This window comes from Castor canadensis, chromosome 11, assembly GCF_047511655.1.
Source record: "Castor canadensis chromosome 11, mCasCan1.hap1v2, whole genome shotgun sequence".
NCBI classification, from domain to species: Eukaryota; Metazoa; Chordata; class Mammalia; order Rodentia; family Castoridae; genus Castor; species Castor canadensis.
In genome coordinates, this window is record NC_133396.1 from 44,372,878 (window position 1) to 44,382,773 (window position 9,896).

A 9,896-nucleotide genomic window follows, 5' to 3' on the forward strand; every position below is an offset into this window, starting at 1 on the left:
TTATCTGACAGCAGTAGGTGAGGTCGGAATTATTCTACTTCATGCTACAGAAGAGAAAATATGGGTTTTAGAGTCAGACAGACATGCATTGAAGTCACTGCTAGGTTCCCTGGCCTTGACTGAGCTTCTGAGAATCTTAGTCTACTCATCTGTAAAATGGTTAGTATAGTGATTTTCTTCATGGAGTTGTTGTGAAGATCGGGAACTGCCTGATACATAGGTGATGCTCTGTAAGCTGTAATTATTGTGACTAAGAGTGAACAGGAGAGAGAGCCAAATCTAGTTTGAGAAAAGGGATTACAAATTGATTGCTCTGTTCATTTCCACTTTTTTTTTATGATACTAGGATTTGAACTCAAGGGCTCATGCTTGCTAGGCAGGTGCTTTGCCACTGGAGCCACCCTCATTCTCACTTGTATGGTAGCTCTTGCCCTAAGTTTCCTGGGGAGAAATGAGGCTGGGGCGTGGAGCCCCAAGGCCATGACCAACATCAGGCAGGTGAAGCAGCCATTCCAGACAATGTTAGAGAGGGAACCTCTAGGACTTGGTTAAAAATCATATTGAGGGAGATAGCTCAGTGGTAGAGCACTTGCCTAGCATGTGCAGGCCCTAGGCTTCATCCCCAGCACCACAACACCAAAAAAAAACCAAACCATATTGGGTTGTCATTTGGAAAGCTTGGTGGTTAGCACAGGAGATGTGACAATCCTTCTTATGTTCTGGGACATAAGGTCATTGAGGAAAGTAGAAGGAGGACAGGCTACAGCTACTGATGACTTTAGGAATGGCTAATGATAGTTGTAAATCGTTTGCACAATAATTGATGTTCCCCCACGATAGTTTTGTGAGTGTGTGTTTGGGTTTCTCAATCAATCTCAAAAGCCATGTTTTCTGCAAAAATTTAAAATGAGCTAAATCAGGGCTGGCAGAAGTGGTTCAAGCGCCTGCCTGGCAAGCATGAGGCCGTGAGTTCAAACCCCAGTACTGCCAAAAAAAAAATTAACTAAATCAGTTTTCATTGTACTGACAATTCAGTAGAGTGCAAAGTTCCCAAATAAGATGCTGGAAGTGTTTAAAACAAAATGCAGCACAAGCAGGCCAGGTGTGAGGTGGATCGTGCCCAGAAGTATGCACGGAGCAGTAAGCGCTATACCACAATTAACTCTGTGCCCCACAGTCACAAAACCTACGCATTTACTTGTTCATTCATTGAAGCTAGGAGTTATGCTTACAGCTGACAATGCAACAATGACAAAGAAAGATGAGGCTGCCACCTCATAGAGAATGGGGTCTAGTGGAAGAAGCAGATAAATAAGCAATCAGTTTATTTTCAAAAATAACTTTGTTTTAATACAAAATATGTTCCTGATATTCAAAATTCAAAGATGACAGAAAAATAAACTGAAAATTTTTGTCTAAGGAAGTCTGAGTGCTTCATTTCCTCTCTTTGGAGCCTAATATTTCCACTTTCTAAAGAAATTTCTACAGCATGATCAGTGTGATAACTGGAGAAGTCTAGGACGCCATGAGGGCACATGGGGACCTAAGCCAGTCCAGGAGTTAGAGAATGAACGATCAAAGAAGTGTTTCCCTAAGACCCTAGTTCTGGAGAGGTAAAAAAAGAGGAAGAGAAGGAAAAGGAAGAGAGAACCAACAGCCACAGACAGCTTGTGCCTCCTGCCCTACACAGTTACCAGGTGGCTGAGCTGATGCAGTCCCCAGGCAACTCAGTCCCTGGCCAGCCATTAGTCCAGATGTAACCAATTAATCAAGGCAGTAGTAATATTTTTGAGATGGTGGTGTGCTGTACATGGAATCACACTTACATGTCTAGAATGTTCTGTCCAAATCTGTAAATACAGACTGTACCCCCTGATTATTTGGCTTAAGAAAAAAAAGGACTCCAATGAAACTTGAGTGACAGGTTGCAGGGATTACAGGGAAACTGGGAGAACTTTCTTCCTCCCTCCAAAGTACTGTGACATATTCTAGTGTCTGCCACCAAGAAGAGAGCAGGATCATAAGAAACCATAGACCTACAATGGTTCAGGCAGAAATAACCTTTTTTTGAGGTTGAGAAAGGCCAGAAGAGTTGAAATTTGAACTGTATCTGCTGGGCTCAACACCCTCTTGCTTCTCACAGTAACTGTGACCTTGGGTAACACATCACATCACTCCTTCAGGACTCCTGGAGAGGTCCACAATTCCCAAACCCTACCCTCACCAACTACCCTAAACTTCCAGGGAGAAGTCATTATACCCTTTAGGACACTACAGGCACAATACTTTGGGCCTGCAAGATTTCTTTGAGCCTAAAAGCATATATTAAAAACCCCAAAAGGTTTTTATTGGTTCCAAATTTTTTACAGTAAACTACAACATTAAAATGAGTATTTAATAAAACAGCTAGACACTATGTCCACTAGCCAACTGTCACTGAATTCAGCTCTTACACAGTTACACATAGCTAGAGTAGAATATTTTCAAGAACACAGTGAGCCATTTATCTTTTCTCAACAACGTTCAGAATTTTAATAAGCCTCTCTTTTTTTAACAAGAAACATATATGTGTTTGGAAGTAAGGTTTTTTGTTTTTTATTTTCCTGGCAGTATGTGGGTTTGAACTCAGGGCCTCATACTTGCTAGGCAAGTGCTGTACCACTTGAACCTGACCTCTAGCCCTTTTTCACTTTAGTTATTTTATGAATAGGATCTTGTGTTTTTGCCTGGGTTAACTTGGACCACAATCAACCTATTTATGCTTCCCATGTAGCTGGGATGACAGATGCACGCCACCATGGACAGTTTATTGGTTAAGATGGGGTCTTGCTAACTTTTTGACCTGGGCTGGCCTTGAACTATTATCCTTCCAATCTCTGCCTCCCAAATAAAATGCATTTTGATGTGTTTGATAGGACCTCCTAAGATTGTAGGAAGGTCTTGGGGTGTCGTGAGGAACCAGAATGACAGGAAATGAATATTCACTGCAGAGACCTCCTGTCCTCAGCTCACAGATGCTCTGAAATGAAGACCCCAGCAGCCAAGGCCTGCAGCAGCCAGCCTTGCCCAAGCAATGGGGCCTCTCTGTACTTCTGTAACTCTGGTTTAAACAAAGGCCAGAGGGATGCCTGCCTAGTAGGCTGAGCCACCAAAGCTCTGGGGATCAGGGGCAACAAAGGGAGAGGGAAAGCAGAGTGCTGACTGGGCCTTTGGCCATTGGCCACAGGACTATAAAGAGAGGGTCCACAGAGGAAGTGGCACCAGATGGAGACCCAGACTGTGCAGCGGGAGCTGGGTAAGTAAGGCCCTGAGGGTGTCCTTGCCTTTGCCCTTCCTTTCCTTCTCCTGAGGAGGCATATGTAGAAGAGGGCCCAATTTTCCTGCCTAGAAGTCAGTGTCTTTGAGAGTAGCTGAAGAAGTGTGGGGGACTCTGGGGAAAGTCCCTTGCTACCCCAGGTGGAGTCACCTATTTAGCAATAACTACTGCCCTAGAAACTGTCACTAGGCACAGCGGGCAGCAAGAAATGAGCAAGCTCCTGAATATAGGGAGAAGGTATAGCAGGCAGGAACAGAGATATGCTACTTATTCAGAGGTTCAGAATAGAAAGAAATAGTTCACATTCATGAGTTTCTGGGTCTGACACTAGCCAGGGAGAGGAGCCATGGATGTCTCACCTGAGTCAAGAAACATGATACACACCTGCCTGTCTTCTTTGCTTTCTTCCCCTTTTCTGCCTTTCCTTCCCTCCTAACCTTCCTTCCTTTACTTATTCTACCATCTTTACTGCCTACCCAATTTCTATGAACCCTCTGTGTTCTCATCTTTAAAACGGGGTTAATGATAGCGTTTACCTCATGGGCTTGTTGTGTGTATAAAGCATTTACAATAGGACTTGATATAGAGTGACTCATTGCTAAATGTCAGTTATTATTGCCCTCTTCTCTTCTTCATTTTCCTTCAATAAGTCTTTTTCAACATCCCCTTGCCCCATCCCAACATGGGCTGGACATAGTGCTGTTTGAATCACCCAGGAGTCACTGGCCTTGCCATTGAGATGCTCACTTAGGACATAGTTAGTAGGAACACAAATCAGTACTTTGATGAATGCTAGGAATCAAGGGAGAAGGCAAATGGCTGCAGGCTGATGAGGGCAGGAGAGTCTCTGAGGTGGTAAGGTCAGGAACAGGTAGGGCTGCTCTTGAGGTGATAGGTCAAGAGGGCATGGCAGCATAACCGTGCACTGCAGCAGGTCAGTTTGAGTGCTGTGAACAGCCAGATAAGGGAAACCCTGAAGAGTCCAGGCTGCCCTTGAATCTGGAGCAGGTGGTGCAGGGATTCTGACACTGTTGCCTGTGGCTGGTAGCATGAGGTGTCTGGACTCATTGTTCGCCAAGGAGTTCATATTGGAGTATGTGTGACTGAGGCAATGGTGTCACCTAAGGCAAGCAAGAGAGCAGGATACATTTGTCAAGAGGTCACCCGTGTTAATGTTTCTAATCATCAGAGTGACTCTGCATGCAGGTTTACTAATGGAAACCCCAAGGCTCAGGTAGTAAGCAGCAGAGTCAGGATCCCAACCAAAGGCTATCAGACTTCAAGGCTCCTTTCCTTTTCTCTGTGCTCTCTCACCTCCCCCATCCCAGAAACCAATCAATAGTATGTGTTCTGTGTTCCAGAAACTCTTCCAACCACCAAGATGGCTCAGACCAACCCTATGCCAGGGTCTTTGGGACCATGGAAGGTAAGCCCACCCTGATCACATGGAAAAAAGAGGGCTACAACAAAGCAGGGGTGAAGTGCTATTACAGAGCAGCCACCACTGTGGTACTTATTCATGAGACAGTAACTGAACAGTAAACACCAGTATGTAGGGGAAGGGCCCACCCAACATTCAGACACTGTTGAAGGATCTCTCAGGATGGCACGATAACCTTGGAAGTGCATGATGTGTGGGAAATGACCCTTAGTTTCCTAGGTTAACTCTCCTCTGCACTGCTAAAATCATCTTAAAATAGAGCAGCCCAGAGGGGATTGTGCTCATGGAGAAAATAAGGGCCCCAAAACAAAGAGATTTAGCACCAGATCCTAAATAAATCTTAGAACCCAGGTCTTCTAATTCTCACCCTAAGGTTGGGTTTAACCTGGGCTGAAATGGCCAATCTCCTAGCCTTTCACTGCTTCCCCAACACTTCCCACCTTCCTCTTTGGTCACCTCTGAGGCTGGTTCTTAGCTTTAGGAGTTGTCCTTAGGCCAGGTCCAAGAGTCAAGTTCTAACAGAAGGGATGAAAGCAATTAATCATAGCCCTTCCTTTACACTTTAGATTTCCTTAGTGAATGTGACTAGAGAAGGCAAAGAAATAATCCACAGGAAGCAACTGGGACTCCCAGGATCCTGGCCTCTGGGTCACACATATGCAGGAAGTTTGGTGGAATGAGAGTCCACGAGCCCTTGATTTGTCCATTGGGCTAGTCATCATTCCTGGCAGCCATTCCTATTATAAACCAATCCCTCCAGATCTTACCCCTAGCCTGAGTATGCAAACACCACCAACCAGTGAGGTTAATTTGAACACCTTCCTACCCTGCCTATACTGGATGTCTACACCAGGCATCCTGGGCTACAGCTGACAATGAAAAACACAAGGTAGACACAAGTTAAGCTGTTAACCTGGCCTCTGCCCTTCCTCTTGTACCAGGTTCTAGTGTTCTTGCCCTGTTCAATCTCTTTTCAGATAACGATCTATGACCAGGAGAACTTCCAGGGCAAGAGGATGGAGTTCACCAGCTCCTGCCCAAATGTCTCCGAGCGCAGTTTTGATAATGTCCGGTCCCTCAAGGTGGAATGTGGCGCGTGAGTATGAACCTCAAAAGACCCTCAGGCCCCTAGGCCAGGTCCCTTTACACATAATACCCTATAGTTTGAGATGGGGGAAGAAAAATATTCCCCATACATGAATCATTTCTTGGAGTGAGGCCTGGAGTGATTTCAAAAGCAAATTACTACATGCATAATTGAGTAACCCAAAGCTAGAAAGGCCATGAGGATCTGAGAGGCTTAGCACCAGACTTTGGTGTGGAGATTAAAGAAATATATTCATGTGCTGGGGCAGTGTCACTAATCAGATCTGTGCTTTTGGAGCCTGTAGGCTGCTATTTAGGATTTCTTCAGAACAGCCTAGGGTCCTCCTATTTTTTTTACCTACAGAAAATAGGCAGAGAGGGTCTGAGGTGAGGCTCAAGTGGTAGAGTGCTTGCCTACCAAGCTTGAGGTCCTGAGTTCAATACCTCAGTGCCACACATACAAAAAAAAAAAAATCAGCAAATAGGTAGAGAGGAAACTGTCAAGTGGCAGCTTCTGCATGTCCCAAGGGAACACTGTTAAGCTAATTTATCCATAGGAAAAGGAACTCAACCCCCAAGGCTCTAGGGACAAATTAGTTCTTACTCTTGCAGAAGTTTCTTGTTGATGTCACTTTGGGCCAGGCCATTATCATCAGCCTGGAACCACACAAGGAGAGGACTCTCCTTTGGCCTATGTAGAACTGACTTTGGGTCCAACCAGGCTCTCAGAAGCTGCATCCCACCAAAATGGAACTTTTCAGCCCTTTAAAATGGGCGACACTTTTAAGATGTCATCAAAAACTGAGCTAGGGTGTTCCAATAAATAACTGTGGGACAGTGTGACGCAGAAACCAGTCTAGACATCCATCAGCTATGCATTCCTCCTTTGTGTCCTTAAGGAAATGTCTACAGATTTGGCTGGAACCAAAGCAATAGTCAGTCACTAGATCATGACCCTGGAACTCCAGAGAAAGGACAGGTGACTTGGAGAGAAAGGAAATACGGCTTTGCTAACACACATTACTGGGGGCAGGAAAGGGAGACCCTTTCAGTGAATAATCTCAAAACAAATATTACATTTACAAATCTGCTTAGTGTAGCTGCCAGCTCATTTCTCACCTCTTATGATAAATTACTTTGTATAGCTCTATTGGGATTAGCTTGATATTTTACCCCACTATAAATTTATCTAAAATGAAACAGGCCTTCTCCCTAAGGCCACCATAGGCTTTGAACTCCATGAACAAACACTACTACCTGTCTTTGGCAGCTGGATTGGTTATGAGCATACCAGCTTCTGTGGACAACAGTTCATCCTGGAGAGAGGAGAATACCCTCGCTGGGATGCCTGGAGCGGGAGCAATGCCTACCACATTGAGCGTCTCATGTCCTTCCGCCCCATCTGTTCAGCTGTGAGTCTCTGAAACTTTCATTCCTGCGTATGAGGATGGGACAAAAGAGGGTGGAGTCACACTGACAAATATGTTGTTTCTCTTCAGTTACACGGAATGTGGCAAGGAGGATGAAAGTTTAAAAAAAAAAAAGAAACAACAAAACTGTTCCCTTTCTTGACGACTGCCATTTGATTTTTCTCGATCACGTGGTATTTTCTTAAGCTGAAAGAATTTTCTCACAGGTTGTAGGAAGCACATACTAGAGACAAGTCAAAAGTATTACATGACAACTAATGAAAGCACTTATCATCTAGTAAAAAAATCTTTACCCAGTTGAGATCTCATCTTAAACTGGAGATGTTGGTGTACTTCTGTAATCCCAGCTACAAGGGAGGATTGTAGTCCAAGGCTAACCTAGGCAAAAAGTGCGAGACCCTATCTGAAAAATAACCTAAAAACAAGGGCTGGAAGTGTGGCTCGAGTGGTAGAGCCCTTACAAGGCCTTGTGTTCAAACTCCAGTACCGACAAAAAGAAAGAAAAAGAAAAAAACCGGAAATGCTTGAGTAATCCTTCAATAAGTGAAAGCAACCAAAGAAACAGGCAAGTCTTTCAGTATTTTATTGATTCACAATAGTCTTGCTCCTAACAACTTGCACTATTCAGTAATGCATCAGGCTGAATTCAGTTTTTGAAAGAGCTGGTTGTGGTGGCACACACCTGAAATTCCACCACTCAGAGGCTGAGGCAGGAAGATTGAGTTCAGACAAGGTTACACAGTGAAAACTGTCTCAAAAAGTGTTTTTTTAAAAAAGTCTTTGGAAGAATTCAAGCAGAAGCAGGATGACTTTCAGGGGTGTGTTGAAATTTTCCCTATATTGGGAGTGAGGACTGGAACAGAAACTTCCCAAATATTGCCAATATTGCATTCTTATTGATTTCACTTTAGTTCAAAGTCATACTAAAACTCAGCTGGTGGAGAAGGTAACATAGCTGCTGTAAATCTAAAAAATACTTCTATATGGAAATGACTTGATCTCACTTTTTTTTTTGGAGGGGGGGAGGTGGCACTGGGAACTCAACTCAGGGTTTTATGCTTACGAAGCAGGTACTCTTATCACTCTACTGTTTGAGGCACACCTCCAGTCCATTTTACTCTGGTTATTTTGGTGATGGGGGTATTCTGAACTATGATCCTCCTAATCTGGCCTTGATCCTCCTAATTGCAATTTCGCAAGTATCTAGGATTATAGATGTGAGCTACCATTACTGGCTTTTTAAATTCCACTTTTCCAGTATATATAGTAAAATGCACACATCCTAAGTGTACACATGCATTAATGTTGGAAAAATCCATCCATGTAACCAACACTTTAACCACCCTAACAATCCCATCACCCCATAAATCCCTAATACTCTCTTCCAGTCAATTGCTTCCCAATCATTTTATATCATCAGGGTTAGATTTGTCCATTTCTGAACTTCATGGCAGGTTAGTCTGTGCCTTTTTAATGCTTGAATCATACTCATGTACCTTACTGGACATTTCCAACACACACACACACAATGCACACATATAATGGAGCTTCTTGTACTATTTTGTGAGATTTTTTTCTACATTAGTAGACACTAATCCCTTGTCTGGTTGTGTGTTGCCAAGTATTCTTTCCCGCTGTCATATCCTCTTCATTGGTGGTCTGTCATTGTTCCCAAATATTTTATCAGTTATTTGTACATATTGAAATTGGATTAAACAGGTTTTTCTTATAATTCCTGTATTACCTAAATCTTTAGTGACTAACCAAGCACTTTTTTTTTTTATAAACCAGAAAATGAGTTTTAATCTTAAAAAATAATGGCAATTCAAGAATTCAGGAATAACCGTAACTCTAGTACTAAATTTTAACTTTCTGGATTGCAGAATCATAAGGAGTCTAAGATTACCATCTTTGAGAAAGAGAACTTTATTGGACGCCAATGGGAAATCTGTGATGACTATTCCTCCTTGCAAGCCATGGGCTGGTTCAGTAATGAAGTTGGTTCCATGAAGATACAATGTGGGGCGTAAGTACAAAACCGGGGGAGTACATTTCAAAATTCTTGCAGTGTAAGCCTTGTGAATATTAATACACAAAGTCATGGTTTATCAGACTTCATACTTTGGCACCCTATTTTTATGGATGTCACATTCTAGTGGTTTTAAATCTCAAGGTCTTTGTACCAACTACCACTTAAAGTTAGACTTTTCTCCCCTGGCTATTCCTCTATGGAAGTAGTTAGGTAAACTCCTCTGAAACTTTTCATCATGATCAAGGTTAAATTTTTAATTAGTTGTGACCATATTATGCTACAAACAGTACCTGACATATTAGTATCATGTACCACTGTGTTGAGGAAAGAGGCTCAGACTGGGGGGTGTTTATCAGGTTTCTAACTATTTTAATAATGCAGTATTTTGGATTTCCTAGCTGGGTCTGCTACCAGTATCCTGGATATCGTGGTTATCAGTATATCTTGGAATGTGACCATCATGGAGGAGACTATAAACATTGGAGAGAGTGGGGTTCTCACGCCCAGACTTCGCAGATCCAATCAATTCGCCGTATCCAACAGTAGTGGATTAAAAGCTCCAAGAGAATTCTTCAAACATGAGACCTTGCT

At 43.0% G+C, this 9,896-nt stretch overlaps 1 protein-coding gene across 2 annotated transcripts; it reads left to right on the forward strand.

The window, feature by feature from the left end:
• Positions 1–3,189: 3,189 nt before the first annotated feature.
• Positions 3,190–9,896, forward strand: Cryba1 (crystallin beta A1). Of its 2 annotated transcripts, XM_020159763.2 has the most exons (6): positions 3,190–3,295; positions 4,678–4,742; positions 5,735–5,853; positions 7,114–7,255; positions 9,157–9,299; positions 9,704–9,896. In XM_020159763.2, the coding sequence occupies exons 1-6, from the start codon at positions 3,265–3,267 to the stop codon at positions 9,849–9,851; spliced, it is 648 nt and encodes a 215-aa protein (XP_020015352.1). In that variant the 5' UTR covers positions 3,190–3,264; the 3' UTR covers positions 9,852–9,896. The 2 variants fall into 2 exon arrangements, with proteins under 2 accessions (XP_020015352.1, XP_073902610.1); XM_074046509.1 differs by lacking the exons at positions 7,114–7,255; positions 9,704–9,896 and having other exon boundaries at positions 9,157–9,283.

Bases quoted from the DNA above. Each gene is read 5' to 3' on its own strand.
- Cryba1 (XM_020159763.2), top strand. From the start codon at position 3,265: ATGGAGACCCAGACTGTGCAGCGGGAGCTGG. The intron at 3,296-4,677 runs GTAAGTAAGGCC...TCTGTGTTCCAG, and splicing joins GACTGTGCAGCGGGAGCTGG to AAACTCTTCCAACCACCAAG. The intron at 9,300-9,703 runs GTAAGTACAAAA...TGGATTTCCTAG, and splicing joins ATGAAGATACAATGTGGGGC to CTGGGTCTGCTACCAGTATC.